The sequence below is a fragment of the Ranitomeya imitator genome, chromosome 7 (genome assembly GCF_032444005.1).
Source record: "Ranitomeya imitator isolate aRanImi1 chromosome 7, aRanImi1.pri, whole genome shotgun sequence".
NCBI classification, from domain to species: Eukaryota; Metazoa; Chordata; class Amphibia; order Anura; family Dendrobatidae; genus Ranitomeya; species Ranitomeya imitator.
The window spans coordinates 204,180,317-204,206,692 of NC_091288.1; the positions used below are offsets into that span (position 1 = coordinate 204,180,317).

Consider the following 26,376-nt stretch of genomic DNA (forward strand, 5'->3'; position numbering starts at 1 on the left):
TTATACTCCAGAGCTGCACTCACTATTCTGCTGGTGCAGTCACTGTGTACATACATTACTGATTCTGAGTTGCATCCTGTATTATACCCCAGAGCTGCACTCACTATTCTGCTGGTGCAGTCACTGTGTACATACATTACATTACTGATCCTGAGTTACATCCTGTATTATACTCCAGAGCTGCACTCACTATTCTGATGGTGGAATCACTGTGTACATACATTACTGATCCTGAGTTACATCCTGTATTATACTCCAGAGCTACACTCACTATTCTGATGGTGCAGTCACTGTGTACATACATTACTGATCCTGAGTTACATCCTGTATTATACTCCAGAGCTACACTCACTATTCTGATGGTGCAGTCACTGTGTACATACATTACTGATCCTGAGTTACATCCTGTATTATACCCCAGAGCTGCACTCACTATTCTGCTGGTGCAGTCACTGTGTACATACATTACATTACTGATCCTGCATTACATCCTGTATTATACCCCAGAGCTGACCTCACTATTCTGCTGGTGCAGTCACTGTGTACATACATTACTGATCCTGAGTTACATCCTGTATTATACCCCAGAGCTGCACTCACTATTCTGCTGGTGCAGTCACTGTGTACATACATTACTGATTCTGAGTTGCATCCTGTATTATACCCCAGAGCTGCACTCACTATTCTGCTGGTGCAGTCACTGTGTACATACATTACATTACTGATCCTGAGTTACATCCTGTATTATACTCCAGAGCTGCACTCACTATTCTGATGGTGGAATCACTGTGTACATACATTACTGATCCTGAGTTACATCCTGTATTATACTCCAGAGCTACACTCACTATTCTGATGGTGCAGTCACTGTGTACATACATTACTGATCCTGAGTTACATCCTGTATTATACTCCAGAGCTACACTCACTATTCTGATGGTGCAGTCACTGTGTACATACATTACTGATCCTGAGTTACATCCTGTATTATACCCCAGAGCTGCACTCACTATTCTGCTGGTGCAGTCACTGTGTACATACATTACATTACTGATCCTGCATTACATCCTGTATTATACCCCAGAGCTGACCTCACTATTCTGCTGGTGCAGTCACTGTGTACATACATTACTGATCCTGAGTTACATCCTGTATTATACCCCAGAGCTGCACTCACTATTCTGCTGGTGCAGTCACTGTGTACATACATTACATTACTGATCCTGCGTTACATCCTGTATTATACCCCAGAGCTGCACTCACTATTCTGCTGGTGCAGTCACTGTGTACATACATTACATTACTGATCCTGAGTTACATCCTGTATTATACCCCAGAGCTGCACTCACTATTCTGCTGGTGCAGTCACTGTGTACATACATTGCATTACTGATCCTGAGTTACATCCTGTATTATACTCCAGAGCTGCACTCACTATTCTGCTGGTGCAGTCACTGTGTACATACATTACTGATCCTGAGTTACATCCTGTATTATACCCCAGAGCTGCACTCACTATTCTGCTGGTGCAGTCACTGTGTACATACATTGCATTACTGATCCTGAGTTACATCCTGTATTATACTCCAGAGCTGCACTCACTATTCTGCTGGTGCAGTCACTGTGTACATACATTACATTACTGATCCTGAGTTACATCCTGTATTATTCCCCAGAGCTGCACTCACTATTCTGCTGGTGCAGTCACTGTGTACATACATTACGTTACTGATCCTGAGTTATATCCTATATTATATCCCAGAGCTGCACTCACTATTCTGCTGGCAGAAGATTTCAGCTCTGAAGTCAGAATTATGAATATTGAGCATCAAAATACAGGTAATGTGGGGCGTGGCTATGTAAGCCAAGAGAGAAGACGCACCTTTTGGAGGCTCCCATTATCCTGATCTGAATCCGGCCATTTATCCCCCTGAACTGCAGCTGCACCGGCTGAGGCGGTGCTCTGAAAGCTCGGGAGACCGGCGACCCCCCCGGGTGGCGGCGGTGGAACGCTGGAGAGCCGATATCTGTGGCGGTCTGGAGGAGCGGCGAGGTCCCTGGGCTGCGGCGGCCATCTTTAAGCGCGGCTCCGACGGGCGGGACGCAGTGCCGGCGGCGGCTGAAGCCGGGTGGATCCCCCGGGGAGCACGGCAGGCACTTACATACAGCGGGGACGCTGTGGAACATCGAGGAGCAGGAGACAGGTGCCGGGTCTGGAGCGGCGGGCGGGCCCTGGGAGACGGCGGCCATTACCACAGCGCACTCTCCAGCAGCAAGGAGAGAGGCGCTATATAGCAAGACTGCGGTGCATTCAGGAGGTGAGCTACCGGCCTGAAACACTAAAAGGGGCAGAGCGGTGTGCGCCCTGGAAAATTGGGCCCTGCACTCCCCTTATCAAAACCCCTGCTTGCACCATTACTTTGGAGGGATCGTTCCCCCCTCCCTGCTGTTCTTCCTGGGGAACTGTGGCTGCTCTGGGACACAGTGCCTGGGCAAACTCCTAAATTGATACATTTGCAGATATCTGAGACTCTTTGCTTGGTTTGCTGCCTCTCGGGGGTGCATCCCGGTGTTTGGCCCTGTCCGGTCTGCTAGTGGAGAATAGACTGCCATAATAATAAATTTGGTCATTTGGTGGGGATCTTCTGCCAATCACCATGCATCATCCTAAAGGAGCGGGGGCTGCTGACAAGTTGAGGAAATATGCCAGAGAAGATGCCCCAGATAATACACGCTCTCTCAGAAATAATCCCACGCAGAGTCAACGCAAAAATCGTCTTTCTGACAGCAATGAGGAGGGAGAACAAGACGAACTGACTCTTAAACAAGCATCTGAGCAGTTGATGCAGGCTATATCTCTCACCAGGTCCTCTCTCACTGAGAAAATAGAAGACGTGCATACTGAAGTGGGCCGTCTGCGACAAGATATACAAACTATGAGAGGGCGTATTTCAGAGGTTGAAACAAGGGTGTCTCAGATAGAGGACACCATTGCCCCAATGGAGGCTAAGTTATCAAAGGCCACTGGCTCTGTGAATGCCTGGAAGCAAAAGGCAGATGACCTGGAAAACAGGCTGCGCCGTAATAATATCCGAATTATTGGCCTACCAGAACGCTCGGAGGGTCAGCAACCTGAGCAATTTCTAGAGGACTGGCTTAAAACCTCCCTGGGAGACGGATTCTCCTCAACATTTTCTGTGGAAAGGGCCCATAGGGTCCCAACGAGACCTCTTCCTCCTGGAACTCCGCCCCGACCCTTTCTGGCACGTCTCCTTAACTGCAGAGACAGGGATGCAATTCTTCGCTTGGCAAGGCAGAAGGCCCCTATTAAGTTCAATAACGCCACTATATCAATCTTCCCGGACTTCTCTATGGAACTTCAAAAGCAGCGAGTTCGATTTATGGAAGTCAAAAAGCAGCTCAGGGATAAAAACATCATTTACTCCATGCTTTATCCAGCTCGACTCCGTATTGTTCATGAAGGCTCCTCCCTGTTCTTCACTGACCCGGCGGAGGCGGTCGAATGGTTACGGTCATACAAGGGGCCTAGTACCCCGGACTCTTGAGTAGCTCTTTCTATCTGATGGCAACACAATCTAGAGCTCTCTATGTGGGTGCTGAGTTTGTCAACTATACCGGACGCTGATTCCAGTGAGGGTATCCCCTATTCTACTCAACTATAGGAGTGTAGGATTACACTCCTCCACTGTTCAAATGTTGTTTGGTTTGGTATTTTACACCAGTTTCAATTTCAATTGTTTGTTATGTTTATTAGTCGCCAGTGATAACCTTATGCTCTGTATGATGTTCCTGATTCCCGCCCAGGCTGTGGTGTATGTTATGCCTTTTCCCGAACGTAGATATGGGATCTGAGATTGTATGTATGACGTGGAACATACGGGGTATTAAGACTCCTCGAAAGAAAATTAAGGTATTTTCACAAATTAAAAGGTATCATCCACATATTGTAGCACTTGTGGAGACGCATTTGACCAGAGACACAGCTAAGTGTACGCAAAAGCCGTGGGTGCAGTGGTCCCTTCACGCATTTCACACCAGTTACTCCAGAGGGGTCTCCCTGTTGGTACATAGGAATGTCAGGTGGGAGGCTAGAGAGTCACGACGCGATCCCGAGGGTCGCTTTGTTTTTGTTCATGCCTTTATTAATATGAAGGAATATGTGATATTATGTGTTTATAACCCACCCCCGGCCGGCATATCGGTTCTCCGCATGGCACTGGGTTTCTCCCTAAATTATCCTAATGCTAGTGTTATCTGTATGGGAGACTTTAATTTAGTCATGGATAATCTTAAAGACAGACTGAGACTAGACGGCGAGATGTCAAGGGGGTCCCTTTCTCAATCTCCCTCTCAATTGGCATCATTTATGAACGGTAGCGGATGGTTAGACCTATGGAGAATACGTCACCCTGAGATAAAGGAATATACTTGTCATTCTTCAACTAGACAGTCTCTATCCCGTATAGATTACATATTTGGATCTAGCGACCTAGCGCTGTGGGTGAATAGTGTCGAACATGGTAACAGGGGGATATCAGATCACAGCCCAATTGTTCTCAAACTTAAATACGGTCAGTCAAATAATAATATACCTTGGAAATTGAATCCCTTCTGGCTGAAACTAATAGATGCTAGTGATAGAACGGTTGATCAGTTAAACTGCTTTGTCTCTACTCACCCAGACCCCTCGAATCTCAATCTGTTCTGGGACACTCTAAAGGCATATTTGAGGGGATGTCTGTCCTCTACAATCTCCTATATAAAGAGGGTGACGGCGGGGGAAGATGACGAGATTGAGCGACGGCTGAAGGACTCGGAAGCCGCCTATGTGGCCAATCAAACTAACGGCAACAGGGTGGAGTGGCTCACTTCCCAAAGATTATACACCCAAAATATAGACACTAAATCAAAACGTAAATTATTTTTTACCCGTCAGTCTTATTTTGAAATGGGGAATCAGGCCAGTAAACTCCTAGCTTTTTTGGTACGTCAGCATAACACCTCCAACACGGTACTACAGATTCGGACACTCGATGGTTCGTTGGTATCCTCCACCGAGGAAATTCTTCAAAGTTTTTGTAATTACTATAAGTCACTGTACAAATCGGGTAGTGGTCTTGGGGTCCCTGAATGTATAGACTATCTATCAGACATGGCATTCCCCTTACTGAGCCCAACCCAGCAAGCTTTTATGGAAGCCGAGTTTACTCTGGAGGAGGTGGAACAGGCTATAATGGATATGGCCACCGGGAAGGCCCCTGGACCTGACGGGTTTCCCGTTGAGTTCTATAAAAAATATCGGGACCACCTGGCACCACTCTTATTGAAGGTGCTTCAGAATATATGGGAGGGAGAAATTATGCCTGAAACATTTTATGATGCAAATATCATTGTACTTAAGAAGGAGGGAAAGGACCCCTTGGAATGTGGATCATATCGCCCCATATCATTGGTGAACGTAGATTATAAAATCTTCACTAAAATATTGGCCACTAGACTAAATACAATCATATTAGATCTTATACACCCAGATCAAACAGGCTTTATGCCTGGGAAAAGTACCTCTATTAATATTCGGCGGGTCCAATCAGTGATTCAATATAGCTCCCTAGAATTGGATAATAACTGGGCTCTGGCATCCCTAGACACAGCTAAAGCGTTTGACTCCCTTGAATGGCCTTTTCTTTCTGCATGTCTGCAGAAATACGGTTTTGGAGATAAATTTATTAGAGGGATAGATACACTATATAGGAATCCTAGGGCACGGGTAATTGTGAATAATTCTATCTCTGATTCTTTTACTTTACATAGGGGAACCCGTCAGGGATGTCCTCTGTCCCCGGCCCTCTTTGCCCTCGCGATAGAAGCATTGGCAATACGCATAAGGTCTTCCACGGATATCAAGGGAATAAGTATTGCGGATCGTGTAGACACCATCGGTTTATATGCTGATGATATGATCATATTTATGGATAAAACAGAAGAAACACTACCGCGAGTAATAACGACTATAGATAATTTTAGCAAATTCTCTGGTCTCTATATCAATTGGGATAAGTCTGCTCTGATGCCTCTGTCTCATGCGCCGATGCCCCGTCTCGAAAATCTCTCGTCACTACCTGTAGTCTCCAATTTCAAATATCTAGGAATACATATGTCTCAATATAGTCAGCTGGACCTACGACTTAATATTTATCCACTATTGGACCTGGCCAAATCTAAATTCATAGCTTGGAGCAAACTCCCTCTCTCCGTTGCAGGTCGCATTAATTTAGTTAAGATGATATTGCTCCCCAAATTTAATTATTGTCTCCAACATAGTGCTGTGCCAATACCCAAATCTTTTTTTGCAAACTTAAACTCCCTGACCACGTCCTTTATATGGGGGAAGACTAGACCCAAACTCAAGCTATCTACTCTACAGAGACCGACAAGGGGGGGAGGGGCAGCCTTACCAGACTTTTATCTATATTATCTTGCTGGGCAGGCTAGGGCGATAAGCAAATGGATGCCTAGCAACTCCCTACCTAATTCAGAAAGCCATATAATCCATTCTGCCCGTATTGACTGTCCACTGGGTTTTTTGGAAATGGAGAAAGTCAGTGCTCCCCGTTTGCTGCCATTGCTTCGACAAGCGAGATTAATATGGAGACAAATTAAAAAAGTTATTAAATATACAGATATAATAGCCGAAATGCCACTGTGGTATAATAGTTATTTTCCAGAATTACTAAATCACCCGTCTACTGAGTTCTGGATCTCATGTGGTGTTCTCTCGGTAGGTAATTTGTATAACCAAGATGTTTTTGTGTCCTTTGAACAATTGCGGGATACCTGCAATATCCCAAGATCTCAATTCTTCCGTTATTTACAGCTGAGGTCAGCTTTCCAGTCACATATGCGAAATGCAGGTGCAGGTCGAGCAATTTCATCTTTACCCCTTATAGGCATTCTCAAATCACAGGGTCCTCAGGGGCTCATTTCCTCTTTATACACATACCTATTATCCGTGGGAGATGGGCTCACTATTAACACCTTAAAAAAGAAATGGGAGGGACTCCTTCCCGATACACTGGGAGAGGAGTGGGAAGATATTTTGGAATCTCCAACTAAAGTTTCTCCCTCAGTTAACAATAGGATGACCCAGCTATATATTACATATCAGACTTATCTGACTCCGACACGACTTTTTAAAATGGGCCGCCTTCAGACGTCAGACTGCTTACGGTGTCACGCACATGATGCGGATTTTACCCACATGATATGGCGGTGCCCGGTAATCCTTCATTATTGGAAAGAAGTCACGACATTGTTAACGTCTTTATTGTTAATCCCTGTCCCACTTGAACCATTGACTTGCCTATTTGGGGTGTGGGATACAGAGACCTGGGATCACCATACTGGGATCTTCCTTCGAGAAACGCTCTTCTTAGCACGAAAGGTACTGGCATTAAGGTGGATGGGTAGCTCCTCCCCGTCTCTCAGAGCTTGGATTGACCTGGTGAACTCGGTTATCCCATATGAAAGAACACTGTACCATAATAGAGGATGCCCAGGTAAATTCGAAAAAATTTGGGGTAGATGGAACTCATCTCATCATACTCTGTAGTCTGCGTGGATTAGATATATGCACGGGGAGGAGGGCATGGGGTTTGGGGACATCGTTGCAGAGCAAACTTGAATCTGTTTTCTTTTGGCGACTTATTACTAAAGGTTAAAGTTGTTTAAGTTGTATAGTAGGTATTTTGTAGGTACTAGTGATTCAACATGCACAGTCTATTGCCTCTGAACTTTGGATGCGATGATGTTTGTAATCATTTGTATCTGATGGTATGTTTAATAATGATAAATGTAATATGTGCAATGTTTGTCTATTCTGAAATTAATAAACGAATTTAAAAAAAAAAAAAAATACAGGTAATGTATCTACCAGGTGATTTGAAGGACCCCTAAATTGACTGGTGAGTTTACTTTTCTCCCCCCTTATAATAGTCACTGGTGCCAAGAGCAAAGAGGCCAAGGTGTCGTAAAGTTAAAGAATCAGTGGGGGTCCTGTCAGTCTCACCAATTTGGCCCATGCCTTATTAAGGGTGATAATATCCTTTTAAGCATTTATAGATGGCGTCTATAGAGGTTCTATAACCTCATAGAAATTAATGGGGGTGATCGGCTTTATTGTTAGGTACAGCTTCACATACGGTAACTTGGTGTTACCCCGAACTTGAGGGGCCACAAAGCACCCAGCGGTGCTGTACACTAGGTCCAATATAGCCACCTGGGAAACGTTAGGACCCCCCGTCCTTACTGACGTATTCGGGTACCTGTGCTATTCCGACTGTCTAACTATATCAATATACTCCAACCAATAAGATAAATATGGGCAAAGTTGTGTGTACAGTCCACATAGGCGCGAGAATAAAGAGACGGCATCAGTGCGCGCCTGCTAATCGGCACATGTAAAAAGACAATTGTGATATGGCAAAATGTCAACAGAGAGGAGGCGTCTGGACAGTAGCTGGTTAATAATTGATCACATACATATTTATGTCCATAGTTTAGACTCACTTTTCATAACCTATAAGAACCAATGCGACAGTTTCAAAATAATAAGGAACGGTCTCACCCGATTCTGGGGGGGCCACTGATACATTCATCAATGGTCGCATACATCCCAATGTGCTCCCCTGATGAGAGGTGACGAAACGCGTCGAGATAAGGGAGGTAACAAGGGAATGGAGTCCACTATCGATCACAAGGAGGGGATGCAGCAGTCATCCACCAGAGTCGGGTGAGACCGCTCCTTATTATTTTGAAACTGGCGCATTGATTCTTATAGATAAGCGCCTGAGTATTCAGGTTGTTGGCACTCACATCATTACTGTTCCTTGTAACAGCTCTGCATTAAACTCTCTAACAAACCAAGCTCTACCCCCGAGTCAGCTCTGCTATACCGCTGTGCCTGTTTTGCTTTGGAGTCTCTGACAATCTCAGCTCTGTCACTGAATCATCTCAGCTATTCTGCTATGTCAGCTTCACATCGCTTCTCCTGCAACGTCAGCTCTGCTATACTGCTTAGTCAGCTCTGCTATACTGCTGTGCCTGTTTTGCTTTGGAGTCTCTGGCAATCTCAGCTCTGTCGCTGAATCATCTCAGCTATTCTGCTATGTCAAATCCTCATCGCTTCTCCTGCAACGTTGGCTCTGCTATACTGCTGTGCCAGTTTTGCTTTGGAGTCTCTGGCAATCTCAGCTCTGTCGCTCAATCATCTCAGCTATTCTGCTATGTCAGATCCTCATCGCTTCTCCTGCAACGTCAGCTCTGCTATACTGCTTAGTCAGCTCTGCTATACTGCTGTGCCAGTTTTGCTTTGGAGTCTCTGACAATCTCAGCTCTGTGGCTGAATCATCTCAGCTATTCTGCTATGTCAGATCTTCATCGCTTCTCCTGCAAGGTCAGCTCTGCTATACTGCTTAGTCAGCTCTGCTATACTGCTGTGCCAGTTTTGCTTTGGAGTCTCTGGCAATCTCAGCTCTGTCGCTGAATCATCTCAGCTATTCTGCTATGTCAAATCCTCATTGCTTCTCCTGCAACGTTGGCTCTGCTATACTGCTGTGCCAGTTTTGCTTTGGAGTCTCTGGCAATCTCAGCTCTGTCGCTCAATCATCTCAGCTATTCTGCTATGTCAGATCCTCATCGCTTCTCCTGCAACGTCAGCTCTGCTATACTGCTTAGTCAGCTCTGCTATACTGCTGTGCCAGTTTTGCTTTGGAGTCTTTGACAATCTCAGCTCTGTGGCTGAATCATCTCAGCTATTCTGCCATGTCAAATCCTCATTGCTTCTCCTGCAACGTTGGCTCTGCTATACTGCTGTGCCAGTTTTGCTTTGGAGTCTCTGGCAATCTCAGCTCTGTCGCTCAATCATCTCAGCTATTCTGCTATGTCAGATCCTCATCGCTTCTCCTGCAACGTCAGCTCTGCTATACTGCTGTGCCAGTTTGCTTTGGAGTCTTTGACAATCTCAGCTCTGTGGCTGAATCATCTCAGCTATTCTGCTATGTCAGCTTCACATCGCTTCTGCTGCAACGTCAGCTCTGCTATACTGCTTAGTCAGCTCTGCTATACTGCTGTGCCAGTTTTGCTTTGGAGTCTCTGACAATCTCAGCTCTACTCCTGAATCATCTCAGCTATTCTGCTATGTCAGATTCTCATCGTTTCTGCTGTAACGTCGGCTCTGCTATACTGCTGAGTCAGCTCTGGTATACTGCTGTGCTAGTTTTGCTTTGGAGTCTCTGACAATCTCAGCTCTATCGCTGCGGAATCATCTCAGCTATTCTGCTATGTCAGATCCTCATCGCTTCTCCTGCACCGTCAGCTCTGCTATACTGCTATGTTAGGATTCTGAAATCTCAGTTCAGCCACATCACTGAGTCTACCCTGTGGCCCTTGCGGGTGAAATCTCCGGGGGCCGCTTCCTCTGACGTTCTCCAGGACTAGTTACCTCTAGGCAGCGGCTATTTAAATCTCCTGAAGCTTAAAGAATGGGGGTGAGGGGGCAATGCCGGGACTGTGAGCTCGGTGATCCATCATGTCACGCTGCAGCTCATTATCTGCGGTGAGTAATAGGCCCGCGGTGGCGTCATGGCGGACGTTGTGCCCTGGATGCCGCTTTGCTTCTATTCCAGTCCCAGATTCCTAATTATACACATTGTGTCACCGGTGACCACGTTACTCGTCTGTAACCTCAGGAGGCACAATAAAAGAAAAAAAAGTAATTGTGTTTAACCCTTCACCTTGACACAAAAAATAAAATTAGAATTCAGAATAAATGGAATTTAAAAAAAAAAGAAGTACAAATACCGTATATAAAAAGAAGCTGGAGGCAAGTCCGCAACTTGTAAAGATGAAAAACTGAAGGGGAACAATATGCCACCTACAAGACGGCGTTTCAAGCCACCCAGCTGTGGACTCGAGTGGATCTGCGCTGCAGTGCTCAGCACAGTGGACGGCCGGGAGAACCGCAGTGCAAGGAAGTGAAGATCTGAAGACCCTCATTAACAGGATCGTGCGGGGTCCCAGAGATCAAACTATGGCTAATCTGATGGTGGTGGCATATCCCAGTATCCCAGGGATGTGTCACCACCTTACAGGACGAGACAGACGCTTTAAATGGCCTTATTTTAATCAATAGCATGGATGAATATAAAAAAACTTTGTGAAACATCATCAACAAATTTTGCTACTTTCTACACTCATGAGCCACTTCTCCTCTATGTAAAACTGCTAAAATCTGACTCGGTCTAAACAAGATAAACTGCCAGCTCACTGAGGGATCAGAAGTCAGCTGCCTATTGAGGTCTATGGAGAGGGGAAAGGGAGATGAAGGAACTGAATGAGAAAGACTGATCGTACTGCAGCTTTCTAGTGAGTGTTTTATCTTTCGTGGGTGCTGGATTCACAGCTACACTGTATAATGTCCCCTCATGTGGCTACTGTTTATGAACATGAACTACACAGAGACAGGAGAGCTGGAGCCCCTCATGTCTGTGTGTGCGGTGTATGATCATCTGCGCCCATTTCCATCTCAGACAACCCCTTTAACGATCCTTTTACTTACTCTCAGGTCCGCTTCCTTGCCCAAGATGTCATACAGCAGGGCTCCCTTTGAGGTGATTTCGGATGCAAGCTGTCTGGCATTCTTCAAGTCAGTAATCTGAAGCATAAAGGCAGCAGGCAGAATTAACAACCACAACAGTGTACAGAACCAGCACTATAATGACATGGAGAGAACCTTAAAGGGGTGTTCCGGCTTGGGATACTCTTGTACCCAAGATGCAGTTTGTTAAAAAAATAAATGTCCTTTACTCACCCTCCTCAGGTCCATCACTGTGTCTCCGCTACTGCTCCCAGTGTCTGTAATTGCTGACAGCGCTGCGGGCAATCAATGAGCTCAGCGGCTCATGGAGTTTTTTTTCCTGCAGCGCTGTCAATGTGATCTCAATATTGGACGACGGGCGAGACTCAGTGTTGGACCTGGGGAGAGTAGTAAAGTACAAAAAGAAAAACTGCAGCTGGGGTACAGTGGATTTTGCAAACTGTAAAACCCTTTTAAGTATTTGTTTTCATGTAGGAAACACACAAAAGATTTTCAGCGGCGGATCCGCATCGATATTTTGGGTGAGATTTTACCAAACCTCATCCAATCAATGCACAAAAATATCTGCAGATTTAACCCTGTAATTCCACCCCGGTAACGGCTGCTGCAGGGATATTGTATTTAAAGTCGGATCGCCCCCCCGGACGTATCACCTGAAACATGCAAGGGTTTAGAGGGGTCTTCATTGACCCCCTCCATAAATCTGGAGTTCCCACAACACTCACTTTAGTTCCCAAGTCAAACTTGAAAGTGGAGGTGTCTTCCTCCCCGATCTGTGTGCCCTCGATGCCCTTCGTCTTCATGGCGTTGTACAGCACGGTGGTGACCTTCAGCAGCTCCTTCACAGAGTGGCCGTCCGCCTGGTACAGCTTCTTGGTGTTCAGCTTGATGTGAGCTTTAGTGGCCTGAAATAACGATTGGAGAAGGTGAAACCTTATTACAACGTTCTACGCTGCTGCAATCATTCTGGCATGTGGGCAGCGGACGGCAGCGCAGCGCCATTGTAGCAGATGGGGCCGGCACAGGCGGCAGAGCGATAACCAGTATAAAAGCGACACATCAGGATCAGTGGGGATGGGTCATCAGGAGGTAACCTATTGCTTAAATCAGGATTTACATTAAATAAAGAAAAAGTTAATTAAAGTCTTGCAATGTTTACTCTGGCCATTAGGCCTTATACCAGACTCATACTTCCTATTTTGTAAAGAAAACTTTTCATCAGTCTCATTGTCATCACAGACAATATTACAATGACTGATAACATCCCTATACACAGTAGATAACACAGGATCCGCCATTCACAATAGGTGATATCACAGCTCACCTCCTCCTCCTCCTCCTGTTCAATGACTGATAACACCTCTATATACAGCAGATAACACAGGATCCACCATTCACAATAGGTGACGTCACAGCTCACCTCCTCCTCCTGTACAATGACTGATAACACAGGATCCACCATTCACAATAGGTGATGTCACAGCTCCCCTCCTCCTCCTGTACAATGACTGATAACACCTCTATATACAGTAGAAAACAATGGATCCACTGTTCACAATAGGTGATGTCACAGCTCACCTCCTCCTCCTCCTGTACAATGACTGATCCCACCTCTATATACAATAGATAACAGAGGATCCACCATTCACAATAGGTGATGTCACAGCTCACCTCCTCCTCCTGTACAATGGCTAATAACACCTCTATATACAGTAGATAACACAGGATCCACCAGTCACAATAGGTGATGTCACAGCTCACCTCCTCCTCCTGTACAATGACTGATAACGCCTCTATTTATATACAGTAGATAACGCAGGATCCACCATTCACAATAGGTGATGTCACAGCTCACCTCCCCCTCCTGTACAATGACTGATCACTCTATATACAGCTAACAGGATCCACCATATGTGATGCCAATCATCCTTTATAACACTGGTCGCACTGGGGGTGACAAGTAAAAGGCTATTGGACCACAACCCGGTCCATCGGACTGAACGTGAAGTCCTATGTATCTGTGCAGTCCAACGACAGTCCCCACAATTACCATTAATCTTAGACGGCGGCTTCGGGTCAATTACAAGAGATTATTACCAGATGCTGTTAGAATTAATGGCATTGAATGCAAACAGTTGTACGATGATCTCCCGCCTCGACGTGACTGATGGGCGCTGTCAGTAGAAGACGACCGTCCTCAGGTCTCCAATCTCAGCTCCTTCGGTGATCAGATTTTATCATGTCGCCGTACGGAGGGTTTATTCATGGGCTTCCCATGTGAGTCATTCTGTACCAATAACTCTCAAGTCGTGTATCTGGACTTACTCCAACTTTTCATATATTTTATATACACGCACATACAGAGCTCAGAATAAATGAGTACACCCCCTTTGAGAAGTAAGATTTTATTCAATATCTCCCTAAACACAAGGACAATTTTCCACATTTTTAACCCATAATATGAAAGCAAGATCAATAATATAACGTTCACTACTAAATCTTCAGTTTAACTTAATTTAGTTGATACAAAAACTGAGTACACCCCACATCAAAAAACACTACATCTAGTATTTTGCATGACCTCCATCATTTTTAAGGACAGCACCAAGTCTTCTAGGCCCGGGATGAAGAAGTTGGTGACATATTGTATCATCGATCTTTTTCCATTCAACGACGAGCTCTTTTAGAGAGAGGACGACTCGTCTCTGCAGAACTCCCCATATGTGTTCGGTTGGGTTCAGATCAGGAGACACTTGGCCACTGAGTCACTTATACCCAGTTCTTCTTCAGAAATGCAAGAGATGTGTTTCGGATCACTGTCATGCTGGAAGAGTGTGGGTCAACCAAGGGCACGGCGTGATCGTGGCATCTTCTCTATCACTATAGAGAGGTACATCTACAAAGTCAACAATCGGCCATCTGATACAGCCGAATATTTCACATTTTGACTCCTCAGCCTGGAGCAGCTACTGACAATTTTCTGCATTCCTGTTCCTGTACTTCCGTGTATAGTTGAATCGCCTGATCGTTTCCACGTGAAAGTTCCAGTCGCAATTCCTCCACGAAGACCACGCCTGGCCAGACTTCTCCGAACCGTAGATTGGTATAGCTATTTCCCCACTGGTTGCTGCCAGTTCTGAATTGATGGCACAGCTGGACATCGTCTGATTTCTAAGGGAAGTAACACGATGCGTCTTTCATGTGCTGCACTTAGATTCCTTGGATGACCACTTAGTCTCCGACCCTCAACGTTGCCCAATTCTTGGTGATTCATCAGAACATCTTCTAGAGTAATTCACGATACCCCAGTCTGCTTTGACATCTTTTTCCTGGGAGAGACCTTGCTGATGCACTATAACTACCTTGTGTCTTATTGCTTTGCTCTGTTTCACATGATGTACGACCTGTAGCATGAAGTTATTTTCCACAACCTTACCTTTGTAGCCGAGTTTGGTTGTTCCTCACCCAGTTGTGAGCCTCCAACACATATCTCAGTTTATAGCGGTTTCAATTTACATATGCAAATGATCATAATCACCTGTCTGGATTAATTGGTTACTCATACACCCAACGATAATCCTACAAAACTCCAGACAGTGTCCAAGTGTAACTAGAAGAATTGATGCCGTTTTCAAGGTAAAGGAAGCTCACCAAATATTAATGGGATCTAGATTTCTCTCAGTTCATTCACTTTGCATTTTGTTAATTGTTAAAAATAAACTATTAACACTTCCATCTCTGAAAACATTCTTACTTTCTAGCATATTTTTCCACAGCTGCCTAAAACTTTTGCAGTGTTCTGTATATTGGTGCCAATATTCAAAAAGGGTTCTAAAAGTGAACCTGGAAATTATAGGCCAGTAAGTCTAACCTCTATTGTTGGTAAAATATTTGAAGGGTTTCTGAGGGATGTTATTCTGGATTATCTCAATGAGAATAACTGTTTAACTCCATATCAGCATGGGTTTATGAGAAATCGCTCCTGTCAAACCAATCTAATCAGTTTTTATGAAGAGGTAAGCTATAGACTGGACCACGGTGAGTCATTGGACGTGGTATATCTCGATTTTTCCAAAGCGTTTGATACCGTGCCGCACAAGAGGTTGGTACACAAAATGAGAATGCTTGGTCTGGGGGAAAATGTGTGTAAATGGGTTAGTAACTGGCTTAGTGATAGAAAGCAGAGGGTGGTTATAAATGGTATAGTCTCTAACTGGGTCGCTGTGACCAGTGGGGTACCGCAGGGGTCGGTATTGGGACCTGTTCTCTTCAGCATATTCATTAATGATCTGGTAGAAGGTTCACACAGTAAAATATCGATATTTGCAGATGATACAAAACTATGTAAAGCAGTTAATACAAGAGAAGATAGTATTCTGCTACAGATGGATCTGGATAAGTTGGAAACTTGGGCTGAAAGGTGGCAGATGAGGTTTAACAATGATAAATGTAAGGTTATACACATGGGAAGAAGGAATCAATATCACCATTACACACTGAACGGGAAACCACTGGGTAAATCTGACAGGGAGAAGGACTTGGGGATCCTAGTTAATGATAAACTTACCTGGAGCAGCCAGTGCCAGGCAGCAGCTGCCAAGGCAAACAGGATCATGGGGTGCATTAAAAGAGGTCTGGATACACATGATGAGAGCATTATACTGCCTCTGTACAAATCCCTAGTTAGACCGCACATGGAGTACTGTGTCCAGTTTTGGGCACCGGTGCTCAGGAAGGATATAATGGAACTAGAGAGAGTACAAAGGAGGGCAACAAAATTAATAAAGGGGATGGGAGAACTACAATATCCAGATAGATTAGCGAAATTAGGATTATTTAGTCTAGAAAAAAGACGACTGAGGGGCGATCTAATAACCATGTATAAGTATATAAGGGGACAATACAAATATCTCGCTGAGGATCTGTTTATACCAAGGAAGGTGACGGGCACAAGGGGGCATTCTTTGCGTCTGGAGGAGAGAAGGTTTTTCCACCAACATAGAAGAGGATTCTTTACTGTTAGGGCAGTGAGAATCTGGAATTGCTTGCCTGAGGAGGTGGTGATGGCGAACTCAGTCGAGGGGTTCAAGAGAGGCCTGGATGTCTTCCTGGAGCAGAACAATATTGTATCATACAATTAGGTTCTGTAGAAGGACGTAGATCTGGGGATTTATTATGATGGAATATAGGCTGAACTGGATGGACAAATGTCTTTTTTCGGCCTTACTAACTATGTTACTATGTATGTATATATACTGGTAGGTTCAGAAATATTTGGACAGTGACAGAAAATCTTCATGATTTCAGCTCTGGAGGCCATTACTTTGGATTCAAAATGAAATTGAGATGCAATTAAAGTGGAGACTTTCAGGTTTAATTAAAGGGGTTGAGAAAAAAAAAATATCCTGTGAACCATTTAGGAAATGCAACTACCGTATTTTTCTACCAATCCTCCTCATTTCAGGGGCTCAAACGTAATTGGACAAATTAACTTTACCATAAATAAAATGTTAATTTTTAATACTTTGTAGAGAATCCTTTGCAGCAATGACGGCCTGATGTCTGGAAGCCATGGACGTCACCAAACACTGGTTTCCTCCTTTGAGATGCTGCATTTACCTCTATGGAGATACCCTAAGGCTGTGTTCACACGTTCCGGTTTTTTCGCGGCTTTTTCACGATAAAAACGCTATAAAACCACAAAAAAAAACGCATACAATAAGCATCCCATCATTTAGAATGAATTCCGCATGTTTTGTGCACATGATGCGTTTTTTTCCGCATAAAAAACGCATCAGGCACAAAATCCGGACATGCTCTATCTTTTTGCGGATTTCCCACTCCAAAATGCATTGGGAAGTGTCCGGAAAAAAACGCGTCAAAAACGCGGCAAAAAACGCATGCGGTTTTCTTGCGGATTTCATGCAGAAAATGTCCGGTTTTTCACAGGAATTTTCTGCATGAATTCCTGAACGTGTGCACATAGCCTTAGGGTATGTTCACACGTTCAGGATTTCCATCCTTTTTTTTTCCTGACTGTTTTTTAAAAAACTGCAGCTCTTGGCAGAAAACGCAGGTCCTTTTTTTGGTCCTTTTTTGGTCCGTTTTTGATGCGTTTTTTGATGCGTTTTTTTGATGCAGTTTTCTAGCCAGAGTCTGTGTGTTTTCTAGGAATTTTTTTAGGGTTAAAATGGCTGAAAATACCCTAACCCTACCCCTACCCCTAACCCTACCCCTAACCCTAACCCTACCCCTAACCCTACCCCTACCCCTAACCCTAACCCTAACCCTACCCCTAACCCTATTCTAACCTTAGTGAAAAAAAAAAAAAAAAAAAATTCTTTATTTTTTTTATTGTCCCTACCTATGGGGGTGACAAAGGGGGGGGGGTGTCATTTACTATTTTTTTATTTTGATCACTGAGATAGGTTATATCTCAGTGATCAAAATGCACTTTGGAACGAATCTGCCGGCCGGCAGATTCGGCGGGCGCACTGCGCATGCGCCCGCCATTTTGCAAGATGGCGGCGCCCAGGGAGAAGACGGCCGGACGGACACCGGGACGCCGGGTGAGTATAAGGGGGGGAGATTAGGGCACGGGGGGGGCATCAGAGCACTGGGGGGGGGCATCGGAGCACTGGGGGGGGGCATCGGAGCACGGGGGGCGGGATCGGAACACGGGGGGGGGCAGCCACACTCCGCCCACGCACTTCCGCCCGCTCCCCGCACTTCCTGCTGCAGCGGTTCTGCACATCAAACCGCAGTAAAACCCGCAGATATATTTTTGATCTGCGGGTTTTACTGCGGTTTGGACCTCACAATGGAGGTCTATGGGTGCAGAACCGCTGCGGCTCCGGAAAAAGAATTGACATGCTCCTTCTTTTTTCCGGGAGCTATTCAGCGCGTCTTTTTTTTTACAATTTCCGGACCATGTGCACAGTGTGTCCTGTTTTCCATAGGGTACAGTGTACTGTACCCTGCATGGAAAACAGCTGCGGAACCGCAGCGGCAAAACCGCCGCGGTTCCGCGGTAAAAAACGCACTGTGTGAACATGGCCTAATAGTTTATGCCATCGTGGAGTACATGGGAATTCATGACAATGATATAAAAGGCTCTTACTCAATGCAAACACGCAGGATAGTTAAACACCCTGCTGGCAGCTCCCAAACACCTCTCCTCACCGAACAACTTCACCCCCTCATTGTCCCCATATACAACTAAAGATATCAGAACATTTATGAAACTTGTATAAAAGAAAAGCTGCAATGTGATTAGTTTCTAATGAGCAGTTTTTCATTTGGAGTTTCAATAATCTGTCCCATCATTACTGGCGTACATAGGAAAGCAGTGATAGTGTAGGTGAGACTAAGAGAGGCTGAATCGGCACCACATCATAGATTACACTGAGACTGCTGGGTATACATCACATAGGAGACACCGAGACTGCTGTATACACATCACATAAGGGACACAGACTGTTGTATACATCACATAGGAGACACCGAGACTGCTGTATACACATCACATAAGAGACACAGACTGTTGTATACATCACATAGGACACAAAGACTGCCGAGTATACATCACACAGGATACATTGAGACTGCAGTATACACATCACATAGGAGACACACTGTTGTATATAATGAAATGGAAGTCCTTGAAACTGCTGTATAGACATCACATAGGATTAATTGAGACTGCTGTATATACGTCACGTAGGAGACTTATGCATATACATATCACATAGGAGACACAGACTGCTGTATACATCACAGCGAATGCATCAAGACTGACGTACACATCACATAGGATAGGCAGACTGCTGTTTATACACCACATAGGACTCCCCCGGTAGAACCAAAATGCTCATGAGAGATTTGGCACCAGAAGAAATATTTACAACTTCTATATGTCCGTATTTATGCTTTATTAGGGATGTGCAACCGCTGCATAGAATAATACATGTGCCATATGGGACAATATAGAAGACTTTAGATAATATGCAACTCTTGCAGTGGAAACCATATGTACAATTCTTGTAGTTTTGCATATTTGTGGATAATTAGCTAAATGTTTGTTATATATAATTTTTTTTCCTATCGCTGGTATGTGGAGCAAACGTTTGGCTAATCTGTATAATTATATGTTTAAATGTATTTCTCAATAATAGTATATTTATTAAAACCTTTTTTCCTTGTTTTTGGTTATTTTGCACTTCTTTCTAGATATGCAGTTCACATAGGAGACACAGATGGCTGTGTATAGAACACATAGAATACGTTGAGACTGCTGTATATACACATCACATAGGATACAATGAGACTGCTCTATATACATCATGTAGAATACACAGACTGCTATATATACATCACATAAGATACACTCAGACTGCTGAATATACATCCCACTCATAAATGTCCAAACAATGAATAGCTGGCACTTCACAATACATAATCATCATATTCGGACTTACATATAAAATAGCCGAAATGAAGAGATCCAGAATAGAATTAAAATGTACAATGCTTTTTTCATAAATTATTTAAAAATATATAGAGAGCAGTGCAGTATAATACAAGTGTGCCCTATCTAAAGGTGGGACGCTGAGTCACAATATTCAATTTTAAAGACCCATGTCAAAAACAGGTATATTCCGTATGGTAAACACTCCTATCCATGCTATCCGGCTCAACATTGGCCACCCAGTACAGCGCACCACCTCACCCCAACGCACGTTTCGCAACCAGCCAAACCAAATGAAAAATCTCTGTGGAAATTTGGAAGGCTGTGCAGACGAGAAATGTCTGGGATTTTACATTTGGGTAGCCTGACAATGAAAGGTCTTAATAATGTGAAGGAAACAGATCTGTCCTTACTATCCTGTAAGCATGAATTGATGTATGTATTCAGTGTGGTTTGGCATGATATATTAGCTGTGAAGATACTACAATATGAAGCCTGAGGGGTTAGGATTAGAGAATTGGCACTATGTCACCTCCAGAGGTTTTTCGGAGAAGTTCCATCTTTCAGTACGGTGTGCTGCATCATTTATGATGTTCCTGGGAGTGACGAAAACGAAACGGACGTCTTATGTTTGAAGATCAGGTTGGGGGTAATAGGCAGAGACAAGACTAGTCCAGTGGCGCCCCACGCAGGCTTCTCCTTGCACTGCTCTAGTTGTGTAAATCAGGAGAGACCTGGAAAAGGCGCCGATACTCTCTTCTACGGAGTATCATGATTGTGAATGACTTCTGTGGCTCTGTTCAGTATCTAAGGGGCGTTCAGCTATATCTACCATTCTCATAAAAAAATAATCATGTGCGATCATGACTGCAGTGAGGAGGAATGGAGGATCGGGACCCCCGTTCTAGTGATCGGTGGGGTTCTCAGTGATCAGACATATATGAATCAGTGATAATTGTCTCTTATAGGCACAGACCCTTTAAAATTCTTACCATGAACTGCGCGACGGCCTTGATGAAGAAGACCCTGTCCTGCTCCATGTCCACATCCACAGGTAAGGTCATGTTAGGTTCATACCTAGAGAGGAGGAAAAAAAAAAAAGGAGGTTATATAGCTTCTATAGTACACTGATCGCACATCACAATCGGGCCGGAACAGTGCCTGAAGTATAATAAATGTATTTATTTTACCTTTTCACCAGCCAAATGAGAACTTCAGAGACCAGAGGAAAGTTGGGGCTGCGGAAATTCTCCATGGAGATGAGGCGAGGGTACCCGAGCGCCCGCATCATTTCTGTGAAATCTGAGGACGGAGTAGGAAAAAATTAGATTACAAAGGGTAATGGTGGGCGAAACAGAAAGTGTCTGGTCCCCCACACAGGCCGGGGCTGTGACCTCAACATACAAAAACAGCACAGGAAAGATAAAGGTCTAAACTGCAGCAACCGGGAAACAGAAAACTTCAATACCAGAGTAGGTCTCATTAACAGAACTGGCAAAGTGAGGGGTTATATGCCCCTTAGGCCCTTACGGGGGCCTGTCAGCACAAAATGACTGTTCAAAACAAGTAGAGCAGCTTGAAGGGGAAGTGGGTCATTGCCTCGCTATTAAAGCGGGCCATTGTCTCCCTCTACAGGAAGCGGGGGCGGGCCTCCGCCCCTCTACAGGAAGCGGGGGCGGGCCTCCGCCTCTCTACAGGAAGCGGGGGCGGGCCTTTGCCGCTTCCTCTCTACAGGAAGCGGGGGCGGGCCTTTGCCGCTTCCTCTCTACAGGAAGCGGGGGCGGGCCTTTGCCACTTCCTCTCTACAGGAAGCGGGGGCGGGCCTTTGCCACTTCCTCTCTACAGGAAGCGGGGGCGGGCCTTTGCCGCTTCCTCTCTACAGGAAGCGGGGGCGGGCCTCTCTACAGGAAGCGGGGGCGGGCCTCTCTACAGGAAGCGGGGGCGGGCCTCTCTACAGGAAGCGGGGGCGGGCCTCTCTACAGGAAGCGGGGGCGGGCCTCTACCTCTACAGGAAGCGGGGGCGTGCCTTTGCCTCTCTCTCTCTACAGGAAGCGGGGGCGTGCCTTTGCCTCTCTCTCTCTACAGGAAGCGGGGGCGTGCCTTTGCCTCTCTCTCTCTACAGGAAGCGGAGGCGTGCCTTTGCCTCTTTCTCTCTACAGGAAGCGGGGGCGTGCCTTTGCCTCTTTCTCTCTACAGGAAGCGGGGGCGTGCCTTTGCCTCTTTCTCTCTACAGGAAGCGGGGGCGTGCCTTTGCCTCTTTCTCTCTACAGGAAGCGGGGGCGTGCCTTTGCCTCTTTCTCTCTACAGGAAGCGGGGACGTGCCTTTGCCTCTTTCTCTCTACAGGAAGCGGGGGCGTGCCTTTGCCTCTTTCTCTCTACAGGAAGCAGGGGCGTGCCTTTGCCTCTTTCTCTCTACAGGAAGCGGGGGCGCGCCTTTGTCTCTACAGATAGCGAGGCATGCCTTTGTCTCTCTCTGTACAGGAAACGGGGGGGGGGGGTGCCTTGTCTCTCTCTACAGAAAGCAGGGGCGTGCCTTTGTCTCTCTGTACAGGAAGTGGGGGGGTGCCTTGTCTCTCTCTACAGAAAGCAGGGGCGTGCCTTTGACTCTCTACAGGGCGGGGGGCTGCCTTTGTCTCTCGGCTTCTGCTCACCTGCCTGCGAATCTTAATACAGGCAGAGCAATACATGTTGGGAAGTGAGGAAAAGGACAGTGCAGCACCTACAGTACTGGCAGAATGTTAATAAATGGAAAATCTCGTGCTCACACACTCAAGAGTGGGTACCAAGATACAGAGGAGGAGTATTGGCCAGTTCCTAGCCACATTACATGAGTGACAAAAGCAGCTATATCTTGTTGTGGGTGATGAGGGCGGTTTTGCTTAGTCTACAGGACAGGATTTTAGTGGAAGGTCAGGTATGCTATAAGAGCTCTGAAAATCCCCAAAGCTTTAATATACTTGGCACAACGAATGGAAACCTACAAATTAATGAATTGTCCAGCACTGCAGAACACTGAGGCACGTGAGAATTGTGCAAAGTGCTTTTCATCCATAGCCTACATATTCTGCATTAACTATAACCAGCACATGGCTGACACAACCTGCTCTGTACGAGTAAGACGAAACTAAAGTGGAGTGGTCACCAGACTTGACAATGCAAGCTGCATACATTAATAAAAAATATAACAATACTGATGAGTCAGGTGTACCTACATTGAAAATCCGTATCGGAACGGTTAGGTAATCCTAATGAGCATTGCACGAGTCCAGCTAAGAAGGAAAGAGCTCAGGAGCCCAATGTATTCAGCCTGCACCCACCCTGACAGCTGCAGCTTGTACTGAGCAGTGTGGGGAGGAGGAACACTGGGGAGCCATCAATCAAGCTAGGTGGGTGGTGCTGCAATCTTAAGCTATGCCAGTGTTCCAGCTTTCTGTTAATTGCTTGAGCAGTTATTGCACCTATGGTTCAGAATGTGCACCATTCACTTGAATTATGCCTCCTGAACAGCACATGGCAGAGGACTGTCGTCTGCCATATGCATCAATATAGCTGCTTGTGTGTTTTTACATCCATTAACCTAGTTTCTAGTAGAGATCAACAGTCCTGTACTCCGCTCTACCTGCACAACAGACCTGACACAAGCAGGACGGAACGGTGTTTGATGATTATCATTGACAAGTGCAGCTCCGTTGATGCATATGGCAGATGAAGCGCTTCAACAAAGTGGCATTTTTCAGATTTACAACACTTATGTGTCAGCAGCAGGAACAAAATCAACTCAGCACTTCTCCACTGTGGCAGGCAGAGCATATTGGAGTGCAGGACTGTGGGTTTCTGCTGCAAACTAGCTAACAGATCGATGAAGTTAAAACGCACAGGCAGCTGTACTGAGGTAAATGGCAGACGATACTGTAAATCAGTCGGGCAGAGTGGTGCACAGGATCATCCACTGAATAGAAGAATAGGGTGCGTTACCAAGAGAAGAGCACAGCATAACAGAGCAGAGCTGTGCTGGAAGCCTGGGCTGTGTTGCACATGTATCAGTCAGCGGATTCCAGGAAAGCTCGGAGTCATCAATTCAGAGATATATGGCTGGTCAGGAGCACACACAGGAGAGGGAGGCAGGGGCCTGAAGCACTGAGGAGAAGCAGGGTGCCCACAGGAGAGGGAGTCAGGGGCCTGAAGCACTGAGGAGAAGCAGGGTGCTGCTGGGAAATGCCAACAATAGGACCATACATTCAGCTATGTGAAACTGGATGCACAGAGGGGCGAATGGAGATTAAAAAATACACAAAAGGTACAAGAAAGAAACGTTATGTTCGGCTTGGTCTGTATGACCAGTAAGTAAATTTACTTCGCTTTGGAAAAAATAATTGATCCACTTATGAAATTTTAGGAGGTCGTCAATTGGGCGTTTTACCAGAGTCAGCTGCTTATGGGGGCATCCAACGCATGCCCTCTGCATGTGATCTGGGGGAGCCACGCATGTCGACATGTTGCGAGAGCATCGCGGTCGCTCTGAGGCCCCCACTCACAGGCTGCACCATGGGGGTCACACGTCCGTCACCCACAGTACAAATACAGACCGGCTGTGAGTCTCCTAGGCAAATAAGAGGCCATTAAAGGGGTTGTTCACTACTCGGGCAAATCTTTCTCAACCCGTATTTTTCCACCAAGTAAAACAGTAACACCTAGACACATCATTCCATGTCTCTCCCTGGGACGGTGCTGGCACCACAGGTGAGTGTAGGTATTATTACTTTACTTGGGACAAACATAGTGATGGAGAGTAGTGGACAATCCCTTTAAGTTTAGGTCAAGAAACCTGTGGCTGCTCCATACATGGTGGTGTGTACGCAGGGTGCAAATGTCGGCCCGAGTCTGAGGTGCACGTGGGATATAAACATCACAATGAGGTGATAACTGGTTATGACAATTTTTACAACACAAAAAAAAACTATGACGTCATTGTCATCATTTACAAGCTGTGATGTCATTATATATAAAAACAACCAATCACAATACAGGAATTAGAACACAAACTGGGCTGCTGCCCGCATCAACCAATCACATCGCAGCGTTCGTGTGCAAGATAGAGAGCAGCGATCTGATAGGTTGACCTTTTGAGGTGACGTCTATATAAACCCCCGCTCTCTATAGAAGGCATACAGATTGATTCATCGCTACAAGGTTGGTGAGGAGGAAATGAGGATAAGACCAGAGCGCTTACTCCGTAGGTCCCGGTAAGACATGGCGCCGAGTCCCGCTCCACTGCGGCTGACTGAATAAACTAGGCCGTTACCAGGCAGAGGAGATTCGCTGCCATGACAACTGCTGCTTGAACGGAAGCTCTCTCAGACCAAAAAGGAGCTGCGCGAAGTTTGGAGCATGCGCATTGTGTGCATATTTTTACGCTGCAGGAAAGCCTGTGGTTAATCATGTAATTTATGGACAAACACTGATGGAACAGAGGGAAAAATATGTTACTGCTCCCCTCAGTGACCGCACAGCGGAGGCAGCTGCATTCACAATGTTCTAGTAGGGCTTTGGTCACGTTTGTCCACTTTATGGTCCAAAATTTGATAATGTCCTTAACTGGGACGTTGCCCAGTGAAAAATATCACTCCCTGTATATCACATCCCACTGTGGCAATAAATTACCCCAGAATCACATCTAGAAAGGTGTCAGGACACGCAGAGCATCGCAGCTATGATAGAAAGGTGTCAGGACACACAGAGCATCACAGCTATGATAGAAAGATGTCAGGACACGCAGAGCATCACAGCTATGATAGAAAGATGTCAGGACACACAGAGCATCACAGCTATGATAGAAAGATGTCAGGACACAGAGCATCACAGCTATGATAGAAAGATGTCAGGACACACAGAGCATCACAGCTATGATAGAAAGGTGTCAGGACACGCAGAGCATCACAGCTATGATAGAAAGGTGTCAGGACACACAGAGCATCACAGCTATGATAGAAAGATGTCAGGACACGCAGAGCATCACAGCTATGATAGAAAGATGTCAGGACACGCAGAGCATCGCAGCTATGATAGAAAGGAGTCAGGACACGCAGAGCATCGCAGCTATGATAGAAAGGTGTCAGGACACACAGAGCATCACAGCTATGATAGAAAGATGTCAGGACACACAGAGCATCGCAGCTATGATAGAAAGATGTCAGGACACGCAGAGCATCGCAGCTATGATAGAAAGATGTCAGGA

General features: G+C 45.5%; 1 protein-coding gene across 2 annotated transcripts in view; it reads right to left on the reverse strand.

Annotated features, from left to right (window-relative positions):
- Positions 1–25,502, reverse strand: part of CLUAP1 (clusterin associated protein 1) — a 50,484-nt gene extending 24,982 nt beyond the window's left edge. For both annotated transcript variants that reach the window (XM_069734481.1, XM_069734480.1), the window contains exons 1-5: positions 25,372–25,502; positions 21,332–21,443; positions 21,134–21,218; positions 12,400–12,579; positions 11,636–11,731 (exon numbers count right to left, since the gene is read on the reverse strand). In XM_069734481.1, coding sequence (XP_069590582.1) covers positions 11,636–11,731; positions 12,400–12,579; positions 21,134–21,218; positions 21,332–21,443; positions 25,372–25,393 — 495 coding nt within the window. In that variant the 5' untranslated portion in view covers positions 25,394–25,502. The remainder of the gene's footprint in view (positions 1–11,635; positions 11,732–12,399; positions 12,580–21,133; positions 21,219–21,331; positions 21,444–25,371) is intronic.
- Between the last annotated feature and the right edge of the window lie 874 nt (positions 25,503–26,376).